Source organism: Meriones unguiculatus, chromosome 2, assembly GCF_030254825.1.
Source record: "Meriones unguiculatus strain TT.TT164.6M chromosome 2, Bangor_MerUng_6.1, whole genome shotgun sequence".
Lineage (NCBI taxonomy): Eukaryota > Metazoa > Chordata > Mammalia > Rodentia > Muridae > Meriones > Meriones unguiculatus.
Window position 1 is genome coordinate 12,946,878 of NC_083350.1, and position 22,576 is coordinate 12,969,453.

Here is a 22,576-nt window from a genome sequence, read left to right on the forward strand (position 1 = left end):
GGTCTTTTCTACACCTTTTCTCTTTTCCTTATAATGTGTCTTAGAGGTGCAGGTTAGATTGAGTCAAAATTAATCTACAATTGGAATAGTGAAAAATTTAGCACAACATGTGGTTTACAGGATTTTTAAAGGATCCTTTGCACGCAGGCAAAAGAAATCATTATGGAGGTCAGGGAGATAGGTTAGCAGGTAAAATGTGAAGACTGAACTCTGGACCGCATGCACCCACTTGAACGGGTGGATGTCATGGCCTGTATTCCAGAGAGAGAGAGGAGATCCCCTGAACACGCTGGCTAGCCAGACTAGCAGAATCAGTGAGTTTGGGGCTCAAATGAGATGGACAGTGATCAAGCAAGACACAATGTTGGTCTCTAGTCTCCACATGCACACAGGTGCCCTCACATGCACAAAAATCTAGCTGCTCACACACAAATTACACAGAAAATATTACAACATCAAATACATAGGAAGCAAAATTAAATAACTTTCTCCTCTGTCAGTGGAAAAGAGTCCTGCTAATTTGTTGGTGTTACAGCTACACTATACTTCCTGTGATGATGGCTCAAAGAACAAACAAACAATCCCATTTTTAGATATATATATACATGTGTTTATTACATATACTATATGTATATATATTACTACTCGCATATCTTTGACTTGTGACTCTGGAGTTCATTCTAGGTTTCTCTTAGAATTGAGCTAATGCCATGTAAGTTAATGATATGTGAGTTAATGCTATATAGTATCTGTATTTGTTTGACACTTATTTATTTCCTTTGTGTATGTATGTGTGTGGTCAGGAGCACGCATGAACATGGCTCATGAACACAGAGGTCAGAGAACAACTTGCAGAAGGTGGTTTTCTCCTTTTACCATCTCGACAACTCTTAAGTTTTTTCTAGAAAGCTTTCCATTACTTTCTATCTCTTTGAGTTTCACATAAATTTTTTAAAATCATTAGCATGAAGAAAAACATTTCATAAATAGAAAGTAGATGTCTGAAATACAGGGATCATTTAATTGTTATCTGAAAGAATGTTCATAATAAAGAATGTTTAAATTCTATAGGCAGACAAACTTAGCTACAAACTTACCCAAAGTTCCCTTACAAGTGAGAGAATTAAAACACAGGCCCACTACTCTGGCTTTTAAGAATTTCTTTTCTTCTGCTTTTTTTTTTTAATCATAAGCATGTCCTAAAATCGAATGGAATAATAAATCAGAGTACCTCATCTGCTATATATTCATGAGAAGTGTAACTGCTTCTTACTATTCTTGGAAATCCATCCACAGCATATTAAGTACACTAGAGAATCATACCCGTGGAAATAAAATTGATTTTAAAACTCCTATACATATAACAAGATGCAGCCGTGCTCAGAGTCCGCAGGTGCTGGCATTTCTACAATGAGAGGGATTGGAAGGCAGGATGACGCCTCTTTCCCTCATTTCCTTGACCTGCCATGGCTCTGAGCTGTCTCACCAGCTTACCCCATTGCATTCAATTTCAAATCACTTAACTTCACTCAAGTTATTCAAAGCGGAGATGTGAAACCCACTTTGGGATTGCAAGCGAAATCCTGTCATCTACAGTTTTGAGTTGGTAATATTTTGACCAAGCTACTGTCTGCTTAATTCTGTTTGGCTTGTACTTTTAAAGCGCTACTGCTTTCTGGGGAATTTTGGTTTCTGGAGACGATCTTGTTCGGCCCCTGGAATTACACATGGTACAACATCTATTATGTACGACGCTTTTCCAGGGAGGAATTGAAAACCTTGGTTGCAAATACCAACAAATAACTTGTCAATAAGGCTGAAAGCTGGGAGTAAAGGTGATACTGAACTAGGGGAACAACTGAAATAAACTGCGGATAAACTGAATTTATATTAGGGACCTGTTAATGCAATAACTGCCACCAAAGATACATACGTCTGTTTCTTTACATAACCACTGAAACTTCCTGGTAATTACATGGGTGAGTACCATGAGAATGAAAAATTCATATAAAAACAAACAAACAAAAAAAAACTACCCATTGATTAAAAAGTGCCTGGCAGTTTAAAAAGTGGTTTTATTCTCCTATGTTCTGCTTATGCAAAGGAATTAAATTACTGTAAGCCTTAACAAATGATGATTGAGTTAAATACTGGATAAACAAACATGGGTATGAAAGCACCACCCCCATGGTATTATTTTTTTTCTATTTGGGTTTTGTTTTAAGGCAAGTTCTCACTATACAGCATGGGCTTGTAACTTGTGGTCCTCCTGCCTCAGCTCCCTAAGTACTAAGATTATAGGTATGGCTTATCCAATATCCAGTCATATATGGGATTCGGTCTAGCTGGTTTGTCTCCTGCTCCTAGACGGAAGCAACCAGAGGGCAGAGACTGGCATTGCTTTACATATCTGAATCTCCAGAGTTTGGCAAACTACCTAGCATGCAGTGGGCATTAAGCTAAGTGTGGAGCAAATGAGAAAAATGCACGGACTTGTGTAATCAGAAAGCCAACAGTCGTCACACGGAGAGAAATCTCTCCAAGGATGAGGTGGCACTGACTGGGTGCAGCATTTGTCAGCTACTGCCCAAAGCAGCAAGCCACATACACTCACAATCTGTTTGGTGTGTTTTAGTTTTTGACATTGCCAAATTGAATAGAATCTGGTTATGATTATATAAACTAATACCAAAACACAGGTGCCCATTCTTGGATTTTGTCGGTTGTATTTCAACAGGAGACCATTTACAAGTATTATAAGTAAGGGACAGCTGAAGGCATAGCATGCTAAGTCTTACAAAACCCCAGCCTCTTCAACCTTCTGAGGTTTTAAATTCTACATCTAAAGTCAGGAGTGGTGGCGCCTACTGGGATATCAGCTCTTCAGGAGGCGAGGCATGTGGCTTTCTTGAGCCCATGGATTTGAGAACAGCCTGGGCAACATAAAGAAACTCCATCTCAATACAGATTAAATGATAAATGAAATAAAGTAAAATTTCAAAGGAATAATAAAGATGACCTTCTTGTGGCCCAATGTTTTGGTATCAACAACATTCACCAGAAAGTTGCATATTTCAGTTGTGTTTTTATCCTTCCAACATGCTTCCCATTCTCCCAGTCAATACAAGATGATAATATCATATAACCTATTACCTACATACTTCCCCGAATAATATGAGGGTAAGATTGAGATATGGAAAATCGATATGGAACAAGCTTCTCTGGGAATCTGTGTCAAATTAATTATTGCGAGAAAGGGACTAACAATAGATCAATAGTGTGAGTAGGTGTTATTACCAACATAACTATTGACTGTGCTGCCCTGAGCTCCAGGCACCATGGAATGTTTACATGAACAGGGATCCTGTCTGCACTTTTACCTATGTCCTTTTAGCATTTGTGTTTTCATCTGCAAACTAAACAGCAGTGGATCGAGTGGTTTTACCCACTTGGGCTATCATTCTCAGGGTTTGAAGACATGCCACAGCTTACTGGCCTGAGTGGCTGTGAGGATATGAACACTCTTTCAGGTAAGCCAAGAAACTTCTTTCAAAGTCCCATCCAAGTCAAAGAAAGGCAAAAGATGGAAATTCGGTTTTTAAGAAATAAGAGCCTATGAACACGAGTGGCGTGAAGAACCTACAACACCAAGGGCTCGCTTGTTCTTAATACATTTACATTCTCATCCATTTGTGCCTGCTGAACTTCTAGTTCAAAAGTCCTTATAAAAATCCTGGGTACAGTTGCTAAATGCAATGCAAAAAGTTAAGCTTTCTAAAGAGAAAAAAATCTCAGATTGTAGAACCTGGATTCTCCCACTAAATCCATGTAAACTTTTAAACATCAAATTATCCATAGTTTTATGCAAATCATTGCTACCTCTTAGAAAGCTATGCACATTTTACATTTTTATAGCATATAAAATTCATTTTTATTCCCTTCAAAAATTATACCTAAAATAGAGGAAGAAGTTAGCGGGGCAGACTCAGAATAATTAGTGTTTAGTAGCTAATGTGTGGCGTCTACTGTGAATCATTCTCTAAATGATCATCTACAATTTGTATTAAATACATGTATCCTGTAATTCGCACCACAGACTCACCAATGGCCAACTCCAGAGTCAAAACCTCCAAATATAGGCAGTCAAACAATCTGAGCAACTCATGCACACAATCATAATGTTATGAACTTTAACGCGCATAACTAGATTTAAAACTAATCTAATTAAGGAAAGTAAACGGAAAGCGGGGGGGGGGGCCCATCTCCTGCCCCTGGAAGGGTTAAGCTGTTGTAAAGTACACAGCCCATGCCGTTCTGCCAGACTCCAGGCCTCCTGGAGCCTACTCACCAAGTGAGGTTGCATACAACACAAGATGAGCCAAATAAAAGTCCCCCAAGTTAAATAAGTAATTAATACAAGCACTAGGATCTGACAGCAGCTTTTAGACTCTTTCTGAGGTAGTCTGTTGGAATAAAGAGGAGCAGGAATTCTTCAAGTGCTCCTGGCTCCTCCAGCACAGACCTAGCAAGAGCTCCTATCCACTTCAGCTGTTGGAACAGCTCCACTTCATTTGCATTCACCAGACTCCACATAGAATCCCCTGTGTAGTCTCCTGGCATGGAAGAAATTGGGCTACTTTTAAACCTATTTTTAGCTGTACAGGGCTGCTAAATGCCATTTGATCTGGGCCTGAGGAATGACACCAAGATTGTTTCGTATCTATGAATGCTGTTTCCAGTGGCTATTAATTCCTACACGTATCAAATACACAAAAGCAATTGACTATCTAGGAATGTCTTGGAAATGGCAAGATATTACAGAATCAATGGAATAGAATTATAAATGCTTCTTGTGTGTGTGTGCAAACCAATTAGAAATTCCTTGGTAGCAATTCTTTTCATTTCAAGCTTCAATTTTGAGGAATATCACACTAGGGAGGAGGTAGTTCCCAGGCAAATATCCTTGCCTTTGTGACTTTAGATTGTCACAGAAAAATCCACATTTAACAATTTTGTCATATTAGACACTTAGAGAAAATTTGTAAAAGGGAGTTTCATAAATTTTCAAATAGCATGAGGTTTCAATGCTGGGAGCCAATAATGATAATTTTAAATGTCCTAACAGGTAAAGACAGAACATGTAAAATGACAGTATTATGTATTTCATGCAGACTTAACATAGCCACTAACCAGCAAGCACAAAATTAGTCTTAGTGTTTTTTGGCATTGTCAACCAAATTAGATATTGAACAGTATTTATAGAATATATTAATAAAATAATTTGGAATTGTCTGCTAATATAGATGTTTCTTTCCATATACACAAAACATTTTCTCATTAAAATAGAAATATGCCTTTTGCCATTTAGAATATTAAGAAGTTTCCTCTCTGCAAAAACAAGAACAAAGATTTGAAGATCCTTTTTTCATTGTATTTTGCAGTTATATAAGATTTCTTCAAGATCCTATTTTCTTTATTTCTGCGCCCCGCACCACCCTCTCTCTCTCCCTCACTTCCTGGCTTGCTCTCTCTGTCTCATTTGACAGGCAAATTTGCAGACATTGCCGCAGGATAACAACCTCGTTTGACAGTCAATTAACCGTGAATAGTCAAAGCCAAGGCAGTTTGCATTACATAAATGGAAAATTAGATTCCTTTTTCCCAAGAAACAAAACCCTCTCCTTAAGACACTGCAATAGACAACTTAGTATCAAAACTTCTAATCACGTCTTTCCCAAACCCCTTGGAGACATTTAGCAATCAGTAAAAGGTGGTTTCATTTAATTTGTATAATGTAATTTTTGTAAATGTATTATACATTTTGTGTAGAGATCATTATCACGGAGATAATATAAATGTTGGCATAGATGTCATAAAACACCTTTAATGTCTTTCTGACAGATATTAAAAGCAATAAGCTGTGATCCTTTTTAATGGAAGGTTTCTAAGAGAACATTTCAATTATTGTCATTTTATGCTTTTGCAGCCTGTTTCATTGTGTAACCTGATATATTTCTGAATTTTCTTCTGAAATATGCCCAGCAATTAATAATCTTATTGCTATTAATGTCACTGCTTTCCTATTTGTGTTTTTCTTAGTTATATCTACTGGGAATTGTTTTTTTCCCTAGCTTTCCCCTTGTGCTAAATATCCAGTCTTTTGATTATGAATATCCACCCCTGTCTGTCATCTGACTACTCATTTCCCTTGTTTGTTCCCAGCCTACCTGATCTTTCTCTCCAAAAGTCTCCAGAAGAATCAGAGTCTGTGATGAAAAAGCTGTGTTCCTTGTTCTTATCTAGGACCAAAACAAAGCATGAAATCTACAAGTGACCAAACTGACAAGCAGAACAGAAAGACAGACATTCAAGAACAGAGGGAAGGACATTCAATTTATTATGACTAAGTTTGAGAGTGACAAACTTTCAAGAGGAACAGCCTGAAGACTCCAAACTGCTGGACACTATTCAGAGAAGATAAAGACATGTGCGAACGTTAACATATTTATACACTTGTGTGTGTTGAGAGGGCCGAAGTCACTGAAATGCAGAGAACAATCCTGAGTTTGGGGACAATGGTACTGTTATTTTAAAACTTGCCATTGCTTGGACACTACAGAATTGCTGCCCTTTCAGATATAAACTGTGCTGTCTAAGGCAACAGCAGAGCAGTGACAAAACCTACAGAATGGTGGATGTGGGGACATAGAGGTGGGGTTAGGAAGGCTTGACAAGAGCCACAGAAATGGATGGAGGCAAGGAAGACAAACAGTGGCTTACTTCTGCTTTACCTGAGAAGTTGTCATCCTTTGTAGACATAATAACTTGGTTGTTTTCCTTAGGTTTCTGATTCTGTGTGGACAAGAATTAGACACACAAATCAATGCCTGGATTAAACCATATGCTAATGCCAACAGTCAGCAGGAAGAGGCATCAATAAAAGCGACTCCATGGAGCCTCAGGAGACATAATTTTTTTGATGATCATCTTCTCTAAATAGCTTTTATTCTTAAATCCACGCATGTGCCCACATAGACATCCACTATGCTTAAGAAGTAACATAGATTAATTAAATACATGCTAGGTTAGCCCCTGTAAATAAACACATCATGCTATTTGTCAAGTCTACGCTATATTAGAACAGATTCACCTCTGTCTGAGGCCTTGGTAAATGTTTCCTTTGCAAGCTTGAGTGAACACAGCATGCAGAGCCTTTAAAGGTAACTTTGAGGGGTCCTGGGTAGCACTTTTCAGGTAGTGGAAATGGAGCTTAGGAAAGCCTTGCTAAAGACTGTTGATTTTCAAGACACATGTCTTTACAGGTGCACCCATTCTGGCTTGAGTCAAACAGTAAAAATAAAAGGGAATTCAGTGCTCAAAATCAACACATTTTCAATCTTTTGAAAAGAAACTAGGCCATGGTAGAGGAGACACTGAACTCGCTGGAAGAACAGAGAGGAGGATTTTATCATACCGGTCTCAGTGTCTCTCTGGTGAACTGGGGGCTAACCGGACTTGGGTTATGGTGTCTGGTCCAACTTCAACTTCTAAAAGCAGTCAGTCAGCTTAAAGCTAAGAGGTGAAGGGAGGTTCTAAGCCTCAAAAGGCTGTACCAGGAAAAGGCCAGGAACCATATTTTTGTGGAGGAACCTGGCAAGAAGGGCGTGCTCCCAAACACACGGAATATTTCATGGTGGGGAGGTGTAGCAGTTTATCTTTGCTGAGCCTATGAAACTGACTCAGCCTAAAGGAGCATTTAAATAATAATAATTAGCTTGAAGCCGCCTAAAGGGATATTTACATCTTTGTATGAGGCCTCCTCCTCCATTGATGGATGGTGGACAGGGCTGCCAGGCCTGCTGCCTCCACCGCCGCTCGCTTTCTGGGGGGCCAAGGGTGGGGGCGGGGGCGCCGGCAGGTCCGAGCCCCCGGGGTCCCCCAGCTTCCCATCCTCCTGTAGCAGCCTGGAGGAGTTCAGCGATAGAGGGAAAGCTCCCACAGCTGGCGTCGTGCGGTCCCGGCCGCTCGCCTTCTCCGACAGCCCTCGGGCCTGGAGGAACCGACCAGCGCCGACCAGGGAGTCTCCGAGGAGGACCCGGGCCTCCTCGTCTTCCTCCTCCTCGTCTTCGGGATCCCGACCGTCCTCTTCTTCCTCGCCCTCGAGCGGCTTGTGGCCCTCCACATCCACCTCCTGCTCTTCCTCTTCGTCCTCCTCGTCCTCCGAGCTGTCCTCGCTGGGGTAGCTGCAGCTGGTGCCCTCCGGGGACAGAAGGCCTCGGTGGGGCGGCTGCGGGGCCAGAGGGGGCGGCGGCGGCGGCGGGGGCGGCGGGGCTGCGTGGTGGCGCTCCGCCCCGGGCTCCTCGGGCTGCGGCTGCAGCAGCAGCAGCGGCGACGGCGGCTGCGGAGGGTGGTGGTGGTGGTGCGGGTGGTGGTGGTGGTGGTGGTGGTGGTGGTGAGCCGGGGCCGGGTGGGGCGCGCCGGCCGACGCCCCGTGCAGCTTGGCCAGGCTCTCCGCGTCGTCCTTGCCGCCCACCGGCCGGAAGGCGCTAGAATGGTGGTAGGCGGCGCCGCCCGCCTTGCGCCCCTCCAGGAGGTGCGGGTGATGGGGCGCCGGCACCCGGGTGCCCGCGGGGCCGGCTCCGGACGCCCCGGCCGCGGCCCCGGCCGTCACCCCCGCCTCGGCCGGGGGCGTGGAGCCGGCGCTGCAGTCCCCGCCGCTGCCGCCCGGGGGCGACTCGAAGAGCGCGTCGCGTGCCCCCGCGCCCCCGGCCGCCGGGGGAGCCGAGCCAGGGCCGTTAGCCACGACGGGCGGAGGCTGGCCCGGCGGGGGCGCGGCCTCGGCGCTGCCCCCCGCGCCGCCCGGCTCGGCCAGGTCCAGGAAGGCCTGGCGCAGCAGGGCCGGGCTGTCGCCCAGCGCGCAGCCGAGCGCCGACGGCGGCTGCGGCGGGGGCTGGAGGTAGGTGGGCACGGGCAGCCCGCCGGGGGTCCGCGGCGGCCAGAACATGCAGAAGGGCGGGTAGAAGGCGTCCTTGCGGCCCGCGGGCCAGAAGAGGCCCGACAGGCCGGCCTTGGGCGGCGCCCCCGCGCTCCCCGCGCCCGCCCCGCCCAGGGCCTCCGCCGCGGCGCCCGCGTCCTCCTTCTTGTGGCACAGGCCGAAGGCGGCGGCGGCGGCCGGGAAGGTGTAGGGGTGCGGGAAGAGGCCTCCGCAGCCCGGGAACTTCTGCAGCACGCCCCCGAACGAACCCTTGCTGGGCACCGGGATGACCGGGTAGCTGCGCGCGCCTTTGGTGCCCGCGGCCGAGCCGGCCCCCGCGCCGGCGCCCACGGCAGTCACGCAGCCGCCCCCGGCGCCACCGGCTCCGGGCCCGGCGCCGCCCGTGGCTGCGGCCACCGAGAGGCTGGCGGCGGCGGCCGCGGAGAGGCTGGCCGCGGCCACCACGGCTGCCTCCTGGAGGGAGTCCTCGTCGTCGTCGAAGCGGGGCCTCTTGTGATGGGCGTGCGGCGCCCCGGCCAGCTCGGCCAAGGGCGGCGGCGGCGGGGGCGGGGGCGGCGCCCCCAGCAGGTGTGGGCCCAGCAGGCCCCCGCCGCCGGCCACCGCGGCCGCCGCCGCCACCGCGGCCGCCTTGACGGAGCTCAGGGGGTGGCAGGCCGGGTGCGCGCTGGGCTGGGGCAGCGCGCGCTTGCGGCTGCCGCCGTTGAACATGGCCTTGACGTCCTCCCAGGCGAAGACCAGCTCGTCCTGGGGGCTCTTGTCCGTGAGCTTGAGGTGGCGGCGCCAGGAGTTGAAGTTGGCGGCGTCGGGCTGCGTGTACTTGGCGTCGGGCGTGCGGTGCGAGTGGAAGATGAACTTGTTGGGCGAGAAGTACATATTGCAGTAGCTGCACTTGATGCACTTGGCGCGCGAGCTGTTGTAGCGCGCGGGGATGAAGCTGCCGCGGCAGCCCCAGGCGCACTCGTGCGACACGTCGAAGGCGAAGTTGTCCGGCAGCTTGGGCGGCCGGTTTTCGCCCAGGAACGACTTGCACAGGCGCTCGGCCTCGCGCTTGGTGATCATGCCGCAGCGCCGCGACGAGATGGGCATGGCCCCGGCGCGCCGCAGGATCTCCAGCTGCACCGGTGTGCACTGCACGCAGGTGATGCCCAGCGCCACGCGGCGGTTGTGGATCTCGTTGTAGCTGAAGTTCTTGAGAAGGGTGTTGGAGATCTGCGCCAGGCACAGGCGCTCCTGCCCGTCGATCACCAGGGATACGATGGGGATGCCATAGAGGATCACCTGGCCCACCTGGTTGGGCTTGAGGTTGGCGTGGCCCGGCCGCGGCTGGCTCAGGGCGTCGGGCTGGAAGGCGCTGGAAGGCGATGCGAGTAAGATGTCGTTGGGCCCTGGCAGTGGGCTGGAAGCCATCTCCACCACTGAAGAACGGCCTTAGCGATCCGGGTTGGCCTTGGAGACTGGAAAGGAAAGGAGAAAGTTGACTTGAACCTTCCCGGTCTTAAGAAGTGGGACTAGGAGCTAACTGAAAATTACACTAGCTTTCTTGCCTTGGTTAAGGCATGGCCATTACTGGCAGAGTGAGCAAGTTTCAGGCGCGCAGAGATCATCTTTTAGAATTCCCCTCAAGGTTGCCATTGAGAAAGTTTAGCGACGCGGAACTGGCAGTTTGTCTTGTGCCCTACTCTTCCCAAGAAAATTCTGTCTATCAGCTATTTGTCTTTGTATCTATTTCAGCAAAATCCCAAGAAACTTACGACACCCCAGATTTATGGAATGGAATGATCGTTGGGACAAGATTTGTCTCGGATAGGGATGGGAAGGTGATGACTGTTGTCGTTAATGGGCTTGGCCATTGAAACCCAAATTTTGAGAGAGAGAGAGAGAGAGAGAGAGAGAGAACATTCAGATGTGCATGGAAAAATAATTTTGCTTAAAAAAATTAACCCAAACATTTTAAAGACTGATTTGTTTCGTGGTGTCTGTGGTTTCTTTGCAGGGAGATTCGCTACTGATTGAAACATTGCTCATTAAAGCAAAACAAAATTTCTTCTTCCCCTCTCTTGCTTTTAGGTGTTACTTTACTTACTCTAATTAGAAAATTGAGGGATGGAGATGAGGAAAAGCTATGTGCATAATTGCGCCAAAACAAAGTACGTCATTTTTAAAAATTCAAAGACCCGTTTCATGAGCTGAGGGTTTCCAGTTCTAGTGAGATGGACCAGGAAGTTGGAGACATAAACTTTTTTAAAGGTGCTCTCTTGTCATTTTTATACAAAGCACGAGTCAGTACAGGCAAATATATTGAACCCACAAGCCGTAAGGAAACGGCTCTTGGGGACCATGGCCGGCAGAGGTTAAAGAGTGTGCTCAGATTCACACAGCCAAAGCTCGTCACATTTACACCCTTAGCTTTGTCCGTATCCTTGTATGTGGAGAGTGCTCAGCCGGAACCATAATTTCTAGATCAACCGTGGGCGCGCTGAAAGTGGATGTATGGGTCCCGTCAGAAATCAAACTCCTGTTTTCCCCGGTGCCGGCTGGGTACCCCCACGGGGAAAAATAAAAATCCATTCAGCTAAAATACAGAACAGGCAGAGGAGAGAAACCCAAGCAAGTTAAGCGGTGCACTCCCCAGGAAAACCAGCATTGGTCTTCTGCTAGTTACCTGCTCCGCGTGTAGGCCAAAGCTGTCCTGTGTCCTGGAAAGTCACCAGCGGCCACTGCCTGGCCACAAGCTGGATTTTATTACACCGATCACAGAGAATACACTAACCGATCCCCTCAACCAGATGATTACAGCCGTGTTCCTTCTTTGGGTCTCCATGACATCTGGATGACCTCCTCTGACCTGCTGCCCGGGGAACCTCAGCAGGCTTGCAATCTCCGAGAAGGCCAAACAAACCCGGACTCCCCCGAGGGAGAGAGGAGCTAGGTGTGTCCTGCCTGCCGCCTCAGAGAGGAAAGGCCATATTCTCGGGGTCAGGGCATTAAATGGCGCTGAAGGCATGCTGGTACCTGAGCACCACACACCCAGCTCTAGGTTGGGCTGATGGCCCTTCCAGGCTCCTTTTTCCAGGCTCGTATTATCTCGATATGACCCTGGGAGAACTCGAACTCTCGCGTCTTAAACCGCGCGCTAAGGTGCTGAGTTGGTTCCGAGTTAGGAACCGCAGCCTTCCCAGCGGAAGACCCCGCAGAAATACCTGCCCTGAGCGCCTCTCACTTTTATCCCAAACCCTTCTGGACACTCCGTCAGCAGAGACAGAAAGAAGATTTGGTTTGGGATATATTTTGAGGGGTGAAAGAAGAGACAATTAAAAGTTAGTTGAACCGAAAACGAACCCGACAAACTTCTCCACCTTCCTCAGAGGCAACGAACCCCAAACTCATTCTCCCGGCTCCGACACCCATCCTTCCCGAAGTCCGCCGCCCTCCACCGAGCGCGGAAACTCCTCGGCTGGCTTTTCCCAGCCCCCGGCCGGATGCCGACCCAGGGCGGGCGGCTTCGGGCAGTACCTGGTAACCCCTCGGTGTCTCTAGGCGCGAGGCTGCCGGCCCATCTTCCGAGGGCGCTCGGAGGCGAAGCATCCAAGCGGGTCCTCGAATCCAGCGGCCGGCGGGACTCAGGCGAGCTGAGCGAAGCTCCCGGCGCCGGCGCGAGCTAATGCCACCCGAACCCCGGCGGGGGCGGGGGCGGGGGCAGAGTGAGGGCCTGGGTTGCGGCGGGGTGTCCCCTCCACCGCAGAAAGTGTGGGCGCGTGGAAACCCGCGACAAGCGAGCCCCAAGTGGAGCGCAGCCTGACAGCGCCTTTCTGTCTCTGAACTCGTGTCCGATGGAGGGGACGCCACCCAGCGGGCAGGGTGACGTCACCGTCTCCCTGACACTCCACATTAAAGGGCTGGCATGTTACAGGCAGGGAGGGGGAGAGCGAAAGAGAAGAAGCTGTATAGAGATCCTTTCCAGCAGGCACGAAAGCCGCCACCTAGCCAACTGCAACTGGCAGCTCCTCAGCCTGGGAACAGAACGCGACGGTGAGGCTGCAGCCCCTGATCCGGTTTAGGAGCCCAAAGCTGAACGGCAAACTAATGTCTGCCTGCCTGTAGCAGCTCCACCTCGTTTCTGGAAGTCACCCTCCTTCCTGAAGGGTTCCTCCGCGGCAGGGAGCAGGGTAGCAGCCTCGAAGACAGAAAACGCAGTCAGCTGGAGAGCAGATTACTTTCAGCACCTCCTTTGAAACACCGCAGAGTGAGAGGGAGAGGGGAGAAGTTTCTCCATTGGTGCCCAATGCGGAAACTGGGAAAGAAGCAGGAAGAAGTCAGTAAGCCCCGGTTTGCACTAACTTTTCAGGGCAAAATAGCCACTGGGCCTTTTCCGGTGCACAGTGAGTACAACAGGGTGAAGACAACAGTGGGTGACAACGTGCGTTCATCCACCAGGGACGGTTAGAACACCCAGCTAACTCATTTTATAAGATCTATGCAGGCCATGTCCTCACAAGGAAAAAAGCAGAATGGCCTATTACAGAGGCCCTTGGACAAATTGCCAATTCCCCTGGAGAAATAAATTTCTACGGACTCTTGTAAAAGGAGCCTACTAGGATGAGAATCTTCCCCCATAGTCCCCCCAAAGTGAGGTACACCCTGGGATATTAATGAAGTGTGCAATGTAATTGGCTAGCTCTTAAGAGCCAATGCAGCCACTGGCCAGAAAGTAAAGAAGTCATTTGTTGGGAGGACATTCTAAGGAGCATTCTGACTTGCAACAAGAGCAGCAAGTTATGTTCTTCCAGTACTGTGCTAGCTGAAGTTCAGTTACTGCCGGTGAGATAGGCTTAGGGGTGGACAGTTATGCCCCAGAAATGATGTAACTGCCTCTACTAAGCCCAAAGCCTGACCAGATCTCATTAGAGCACAGACACTTGCTAAATACAAGAACAGAAATCTTAACAGTTTTCCATAGCTTAACAAAGCTGAGGAGAGCCAAAAAACTTGGGGCCTTTGCTCAGGAGTTGGGGCTTTTAGAAAGCATGAAAATGGTACTGAGCAAAAAAGGAAGGAAAGACAGGAAGGAAGGAAGGAAGGAGAGAAGGAAGGAAAGAAGGAAAGAAAGTGCTAATGTGTGTTGGAGGCAGAAGTTTCAAGTGGCAGTGGAATGATTTTTCAGTGATCTCCTTATTTCTAAGGGCACCAAAAGCAAAAGTTAGACCCCATCTTAAGGGGCTGAAATCAGCTCAGTGCTTCCTGTCTAATGCTTCAGATACCCTTTACAAGAAGGAAAACTTGGATTTGGGGCCTGCCTCGTTCATTTGTCTAAACAGCATGGTTGTCGTTTTCCAGTCCCTTACCAGGAAGACAAGCATGGGTAGTCTTCTTGTCTAACTGTCCATCCCTAAGCCTGTTTCCTAAGGTTCCAGGGCCAAGCCCACATCTTCCTGCCTGCCTGCCTCCTTTTTGGAGTTGAGGGCTCCCATAAGTCAGACAGGCTTGCTCTGTCTGACCCCAGAGCCCAGGGCACTGGGAGGGCTGGGAGGAAAGCTCCAGCCGCACATGGGTGGGCTTTGAGACTGGAATTGGGATGACAGGAGTTGATCATTTCTCACCGAGGTGCCGCTGGGAAATGCCTGGGCTGCACGATCCAGAGGAAATGCCTTGGGGTTTGTGCTTTTACTTCAAGGCTCCTTTATTTACTAAAAAGTCAGATTCCTACGCTTAAAAAGTTGTCTTCAAAAACATCTTTCTTTGAAAAGAAATTCATCTAACTGGGTTTTTTGCCTTTCATCCGTCTGTCCCCACAGTGAATCGGGGACAGTCACCGCTTCCTTGCCTATCACAGTACTTTGGAGATTTACTGACAATGCTTAGGAGGTTGCCTGACACCGTGATTTTTGAAACTTTCGATAGATAGAGAAATGTGTAGTATAAAGCTAAATATTTTTATTCAAATGATTTTAAGAAGCGTCAGTATTTTATTTCCCTAGAGAGTCTGGATGTCCTGCTCGAAAAACCAGGCCATTTGCATTCTTAGAATTTGTAGGCACAAAATAGCTCCCCCGCCCCCCAGTGGGTTCTGCTCTCAGAGAGTCTCGTCTGGATGTTCGAGTTCAGGACATGGCAGCCCATTTGTGTTCTGTGAGCAACTGTACTACCCACTGCCTCAGACCCTTTGTTTGCCTTGAACAAGTCCCCTGCTGCTGCTCCTCCTATGCCAGCCCTTGCCATGGCATCTGGGACCCTGAAAGGCGCAGACAGGAGAAGGCTGTTTGGGAGGAAGTTAATCAATGCTTTCCTATTCGAGTGGTCGTGCATTTTACACGTTGGGACTCTCCTCAGAGTGCTAATTGATTCAAACAGTTTTATTGGTTAAAGTGGTGTCACCCGTTTGCATGATCTATCACCGCACAAAGGAGAGCATTTCCACTCCCATTTCCATTCCGGGCGGCTGCGGTTCACCCAGGCCAAGGACAGGTAAAGGAGCCCGACGCCCGGACCCAAAGGAAAACCACAAACCGAGCTGCCCCCCTCGGAACTGGAGAGGCAAGAGGCGAGGACTCCATGCAAGAGCACGCGGCCTGCTCTCCAGCGCTGCTGGAGTCTTAGAGCTAAGGCTCTTGGTTGAAGGGACCGTAACCCAAGCTGGGGCGAGCCCAGAGCCCTCCACTTTGGAAGCGGCTTGATTCGGAGCCGCGCAGCCGGCCGGAGCACGACGCCCTGGCGAAAGCAGGGGTGGGGGTGGGGGAGCTGTCCGCGGTGCTGACGCAATGCTGTGCTCCCAGGCATAACGGATCCTGGACGAACCCTCCCAGGCTCTCGCCATGGGAGCATTAGAATCAGCTTGGGCAGAGGCGGGGCCCATTACGTTTAAGAGGCAGGCAAGAGGTGATTCGGGAATCACGTCTCCAACTTCTCATATCTGCCCCGTTTAGAAGATAAAGATCTTAATACAAAAAATTCACTACAACAAGAAACAGCAGCCATCCTTCCGGCAATCATCCCAGTACTGAGGAACCCATGGTAGTTACACATCAAAGATTCACTAACCCTAGCCCCACATCTCTCCCTCTCACCTCTGCTCCTCTTTTGTATATTTTCACTGTCAGGCAGGAATACCAATGCTCTTGTCCTTGACATAAACGCTCCTGGCATGGTATTGCTGTATCAGATAGGGAAAGACATGATTTCCCTCTCACTCCCAGGGGTGCAAAAGGAGCTCCAAAAGGAAGCCTGAAGCCTGGCAGACAGATGAAGTCACCAAATAAAGGGGATTTGTAGTCACATAAAGCTGGTACAGATTTCTCTGCCACCACTTTTCAGTGTGGAAACTTGCTCAGATACCCACATTTCCAAAACTTCACTTGCAAAATGGAAGACTGATAAGTAGCATCTGGGGTGAAGTGAGAATTAAATTGTACACCACACACACACACACACACATACACACACAAAGTGCTTGTCACATTTAATAGATGCTTATCTAAACTTCCCTTCACTGGAGAATGAGAACAAGATCTCCGCCTATTAGAGATGTGCTAGATAGCATAAATGCCTCCATAATAAGTGACATCAGTGATGCTTTCACTTAGTGAGCAGTGGTGAAACCAAGTTACCCACAGTCAGATCAGTTCTTCTCTGTAAAACCATATTTTGTCCTTAACTGATAAAGTATTTTTAAAAAGATTTATTTTGTCTTTAATTGTGTGTGAGTATAGATGTCTGAGCAGACCAGAGGTGCTGGGTTGCCCTGGAGTTGGAATTAACAGGCTTGGTAAGCCAAGCAATGTGGGGACTGGGAGTTGAACTCCAGTCACCTTCGAGAGTAGTATGTGCTCTCTGAGTCACATCAAGTTTTTCCATTCCCAGGACAGCACTGTGTATGTATGTACTTATGTATGAATGTATGTATGTAGCTAGCTAGCTATTGGGTCTTGAACGTTCAAGGCTCTGGCATTCACCTACCCACTGCTGGGATTACAATCATGTGCCAATATGCCAAGTTTTAATGTTTGTTTTATATACAGGTAGCCAAAACCCCAACAATAGTTTGTTCATCCCACTTTAAGGAAATTAATAATAAAATTACCAAGGATAATGGCCATAATGACGATTACTGACTATTCTCAATTTTCAATTGCCATCCTTTCTGCAACTTGGCAAGCAAGCTTAGCTCAAACTCCTCAATTTTCACTCCACTGACTCATTCAGAGTCATGTGAGATAAAACAAAAAGCAGGAGTGAACCAAAGGTTTATCATTTATGATGGAAATCATAAAGAAATGATAAAGGCCCTTGAACTTTTGGAAGCAGATACAATCCTTGAGCCTTCTCTAAACATCATCCATTGAAGAAGACTCTTTCTCCAGCTTTCCCTTTCCCCAGCTGACTATAAAAATAAGAAAGAACACAAACTTTCTTGGGGAACGGAAGGGAAGAGAAAATGCATCCCAAACTATGTACCCTTAAAATCCTCATGGGAATTAATGATCCTGTCTTAAGTTTGAAACAGACACTTTCTAAGAAATAGAAACTCTGGGGGCGGAGTCAAATTTTCTTTTCCTTTCTTTCTTTCTTTCTTTCTTTCTTTCTTTCTTTCTTTCTTTTTTTCTTTCTTTCTTTCTTTCTCCGCAAAGGAAGCCATTATTGCAAGAAAACTTGAACTTAGGTAAATGGCAGAGAAGGTTTTTTATCAGCTCACAGAGACTGGAAACAATTAGGACATTTGCTGCTGGGATTTTCCCCCCCTTTTTAAACAGAAAAAGAACATTTATTTTCTCGCAATCCTCGCACGCCTATGAACACAGCAAGACGTGTGTACATCATTTATAGGAAGTAATAAGTAATAAATCCAGACTGGAGCATGAAGTTAGCATATGTGCCGGTCACTTAACAAATATTAGTTGATCAAGATGAAATTCAAAGGCAACAAAAACACCCAAGAAGATTTGTGGCTGCACGCTCTCCCTAAATACACCTGCAAATGTGCATCAAAGAGGAACAGCGACACAGGGAATAAGCCTGTGCACTGGGCTATCCTCTCTTTCCCCGTCTTCTTTCTCCCTCTCCGGGAGCATGCATATACATATAACCCATCCCCTCCACTCCCCTCCTCTGCACACTGAAAAGGAGGGGGGTCCTTTGAAATGGAGGTGGTCCCAGCTGGAAAACCCCGGAGCTCATTTAGATCACATCACTTCAGGCTTTTGTCTCTGCTCCTGAATAACGCAGGCTGCTGCAACAAAAGGATAGGCATCTACATGGAGTTTTCATTGGCAAAGATGCATCTCAAAGATGCTGCTGTAATAATGAATAACAAGACAAGATGCCTGCTTTTTTTTTTCTTTTGATTGCCATTCCTAAAGAAGGGAAAGAAGAAAAGGGGAGAAGGGAGAGAGAGAAAGTGATGCAAGAAGCAAAGATTGTAAAAGAGGAAACCAAGGCAAGTATTTGGGTGGATTCCCCCAAGAGTCTTTAATTGAATGAAGATTTCAACTACTACAAAGTATATAAAATGAGGCTTGGGCTTATTTTATTTTATAAGTAGTTCCTTTATTTCAGGGAACTAGTTTAAGAAGTGACTGACACAGAGGATGTAGAACAGGACCGTTTAAAGCTTGGAAAAGAGAGGGAGGGAGGTGACTAGGGGGAGGGGTATAGGTTGTCTGTTGACATGTCACTGGAGAGAAAATGACATAGATAACACATTTAACATTCCCCAGCTGACACTCCCAGGCAGAACATTAGATTTTATTTTCTGGGGGAAAAGGCATTCTTTTTCTTTCTCTCTTTTTTTTCTTTTTCTGTTTCTTCCCCCCCCCCCCCAATACTGCACACCTGAAAAATCTGCTTTGCCCTCAAGCTTGATCCTATTTGCTACTACACTAATAAACTGCCATGTGCGCCCTGGGGTTCCAGTGAGCAGCATGCATTTCTTCTGTATGCAAACTTTAACTTTGTGTTAGCAAAAGGTGACGTGACACATTAGTCAGACGGAGCTCAAAATTAGCTCCCCCAACTTTGAAGCCTTTAAGTACCAAGGTTGAAAGAGGTTTTTTTTTGTTGTTGTTGTTAAAAAGAAATACCTTGATATACACAAAAAATGTAAAGTCCCCTCAATACTCTATCTGAATATTTGGTGGATGTCATATTTTTCAGAAATATCTCCAAACCAAAGGCAATAGCATTCCAAACTTTTTCAAAACATATTATGATATCAACAGCAAACTCTTAATGTAGGCAAATAATTAAATTTTCCATCTTTTAGAACTGTGTAACCTTGGGTGTCTTAGAAACAAATTGCACAAACAAACCATGGAGATGAGCACTGAGGGTTTCAGAGGAGATATAATGAACCAACTTTAATTACTAACTTGAAATTAAAAATGTAATATACAGATTTAAATTTATTTTCACCTAAATTGTGTATAAAATTATATGGCTTTTGCAGCCTAAGAAATGCTTTGTAACCAGCCATGCTGCTAAAAAGTCTGAAGTAGTTTCCAAAAGCGAGTTCCCAGCCTCACACGGTAATAATGACACATTTATCATTACTGATGACCACCTACTGGGTAATTATTGCTTTGTTCCTACTATTACAATCAAGAGATTTCTTTATTTACTGTTAACATTCACTTAAAACTGAATGTTAATGACTGTTCTGAATTCACCAAAGAGAGTTTTCTGTTATATTTCAGAAGTACTTACGTTCTGGTTCAGAAATGGAAAAACCATATCATAGCAGAATAGAAGGCAAGGCAAATACTTCATTTTCACGCTCTCTTGAGAACATAAATGGCATTCTAAGGATTTCTGGAGCAAAATTCTCCAGCTCAGAATTGCCAAAAGGTCAACATAATGCAACCACTTGACTTCTGCTAATTATGTAAGTATTTTATTACAGGAGGGCCATTCATTATTGATACTTGTTTGCAGTAACTTCCTACTTGGGAGACGTGTATTTTATATGAGAAGTAAACAACCCACTGCTCCAGGGCTAGCCTCTCCTATCCCATTTCTTCTTACCCCTTTGTCTAGTTTCATATTCCTCCTAGGTTTTTGTCCCTATTGCTGCACATACAATCCTAGAAGACTCCCCACTCCAGTTCTCTTGACCCTTCAGGACTCCCAGATCTTAAATATAAGCTCTGGGTTTGCAGAGTTGAGTGGAGTTGCTGTGGGTGGGAAAATATAACTGGAGATTTTCATATAAAGCCTAAAGTCCTTGAGGCTTGGGAGACAATTTCCCTCTTCATAAGCTGCCTGTAATTCCCAGCTGGGAAATAAGTCAAGTTGGGCTTTGGAATACTCAGAGATCAGGAGATGAGCATTACAGATGTGGGCATGATACTCTTCATCAGGGGACAAACTCAGAGGGAGGCTCCTGGGGTGGCTGGCGGGTCTGAATCTCACAGCAAGTGGTGGTAATGCAGTCTACAACTTCTTCAAAATGGTGGTGCCTATTCTCACTAGTAAGAACCATACTTACTGTACATGGCCTCAAAGAGTCCCGGTGAAATACTACTGGCTGCATGGTCCAGAGACCCTGGAGAGTTTCACTTTAGAAACTCGTGTGGCTAGTTGTCCAGGGTTTCCCAGAGAAGCCTAAACTTAGGAATTCCTTCTTGGGTTTTCATCCAGGTTCTGAGATCCCTGCCAGTTTGGGTGTAAGATTAGAAGTCAGCATGCTGGAAATCGAAGGGAGTCTTGAAGTGGAGGTGCTTATGAGCAGAAGACTATGAAATGTGGGGCAGCCAGAAATGGTCTGTTCCTTCAGACTGTGGTGGATGTAGATGGGCAAGAACCAGCTGGAAGCTGCCAATCTAAGGCTTTGGGTCACTTGAGGAGGATTAAATGGTGCAGTGTGGTCTAGGATGAGGTAGAAGGAGCCTTGGGGGGAAGCACCTACAGGTTAGCTGAGATTGAGCAGTTCTGGCCAGAGCCCTGAGCAGAATCCACAGCACTCAAACCCCAGGTTTACTCGAGTCTTTACTCTGTAACTTAAGAACTTCCACACTTCGAGTTTTTAGCACAGAGACAAGGGAAGACTCAGGTCCCCAGGGCTCTGTGGTGTGGGTGTTTCAGGTTTGGTCAGCTCGCCCTCACTCAGCGAGGCTCCTTGCCTTCTGCTTTTACCCTACGCCAGGGTGAAACAGCTCCCTGTGATCTATGGAGGAATGCCGTTCCCAGCAAGGCTTCCTTAATGGTCCTTTAACAAACTCTTCGATCTCTCTTTGGCCGCTCTGGCTCTCACTCACCTCCTCCCTCTTCCCTTCTCTACTGCCTTCTTCAATTATTTATGAGCAGCATTAATTATTCAGGAAAAGAGAAAACTCCAGCTTTGGGAACTTTATGAAGGGGAGTTGGGGTTCCTTTCCACAGTAGTTTTGAGGGTTGGTCTTGGGACCGCATTTGGCTCGATCCTGCTTTGAAATACAAGAGAAAGGGAACCCAGTAGTTGGACAGGAGATGAGGCGGGAGGGATGTACTCCTCATCTTGGTCCGCTCTGGCCGCCGACTGCTTTGTGTAACCTCCTGGGACCAGAAGTTATGATGCTCGTCCGCAGGAGTCGCTGTCCGAACCTGCTGGTGCTGAAGCCGCCAGCCTGAATCCCGAGGTTGCGGGTTGGGAGTTGGGGTGCACCGGAGGGTGGGTAGTGGAGGCGTGGAGAGGAAGATCTGGATTCGGTCCCGGACAGGGGGACTCCTATCCAAAAAGTCCTGTTTGCCTTCTCTGCCTTCCACCATCCCCCGCCCCGCCCCCTCGTGACACCAGAAACGCTGTAACCAAAGATTAATTGCCTTAATCAAATCGCCCCACCCTCTGCAATTAATCTTTTACCAACAAATTAGAAACAATTTACCTCAACCTCCTGGGTCAGGAGAAGAGGAGAGGTAGAGTGGTGCGGGGAACGGGCAGGATGGTAGAAGACTTTGACAAAAACCTACAGAAGGTGCGAGGCTGGCGGAACCGGTGTGCTTACACGCCAGCGCGGAGGGAGGAGGTCGGGGTCAGCGGTGGGACCCCGCTAGGGCCGGAGATTCCTGCAGTGCCTTTCAGCCCGGCTTCTCCAAGGGAGTGGAGGCCGGGGGCGGGGGCGAGGCCACTTACCTGCCCGCGCGGTCTTCGACCCTCGGCGCTTGATCCTCCCGCCTGCCTGGCGCTCGGCGGCCGCTCCAGCTCGGTCTCCCGCGGCGCCCGCCGCCTCCCCCGCGCGGGCTCCGCCGCCGCCCGCAGCCCGCGTTCCTCTGCGCGCCTGCTGGCGGGCGGGTCCTCCTCCGGGTCCCCGTCCGGTCCCGCCCCTCCCCTGCTCTCGGTTCCCGGCTTTAGCTCTCCCTCCTACTCCCCTTCTCCGCAAGTTTGTAAGTTTGGGGTGAGGGTCGATCTCCTCGCGCCCGGCTTCTCGGTTCCGCTGGCTCAGATCCGCACCCCCCAACACTTCCCAGCTCAGACCTGGGCCTCTGACGCCGCCTGTTGGTCAGGCAGAGCAGGGCAGGGCCACGGCGCAGAGACAAGCCCTATCACCCCTCACCCTCTCAGTGCCCAGTAGTTCTAACATCACCAGAAGAAGGGCCGGGATCTGCAGCGAGGCCTAG

At 47.7% G+C, this 22,576-nt stretch overlaps 1 protein-coding gene across 3 annotated transcripts in view; it reads right to left on the reverse strand.

The window, feature by feature from the left end:
- Skor2 (SKI family transcriptional corepressor 2) overlaps positions 1-22,170 on the reverse strand; it is a 50,408-nt gene extending 28,238 nt beyond the window's left edge. Inside the window, exons 1-4 of one of the 3 annotated variants that reach the window (XM_060377021.1) lie at positions 22,092-22,170; positions 7,802-10,449; positions 6,792-6,852; positions 6,228-6,299 (exon numbers count right to left, since the gene is read on the reverse strand). In XM_060377021.1, the coding sequence (XP_060233004.1) occupies positions 6,228-6,299; positions 6,792-6,852; positions 7,802-10,402 (2,734 nt within the window). In that variant the 5' untranslated portion in view covers positions 10,403-10,449; positions 22,092-22,170. Of the gene's footprint in view, positions 1-6,227; positions 6,300-6,791; positions 6,853-7,801; positions 10,450-12,508; positions 12,913-22,091 lie in introns of those variants that run through there. The other 2 variants (XM_060377022.1, XM_021660317.2) reach the window with 2 other exon arrangements.
- Between the last annotated feature and the right edge of the window lie 406 nt (positions 22,171-22,576).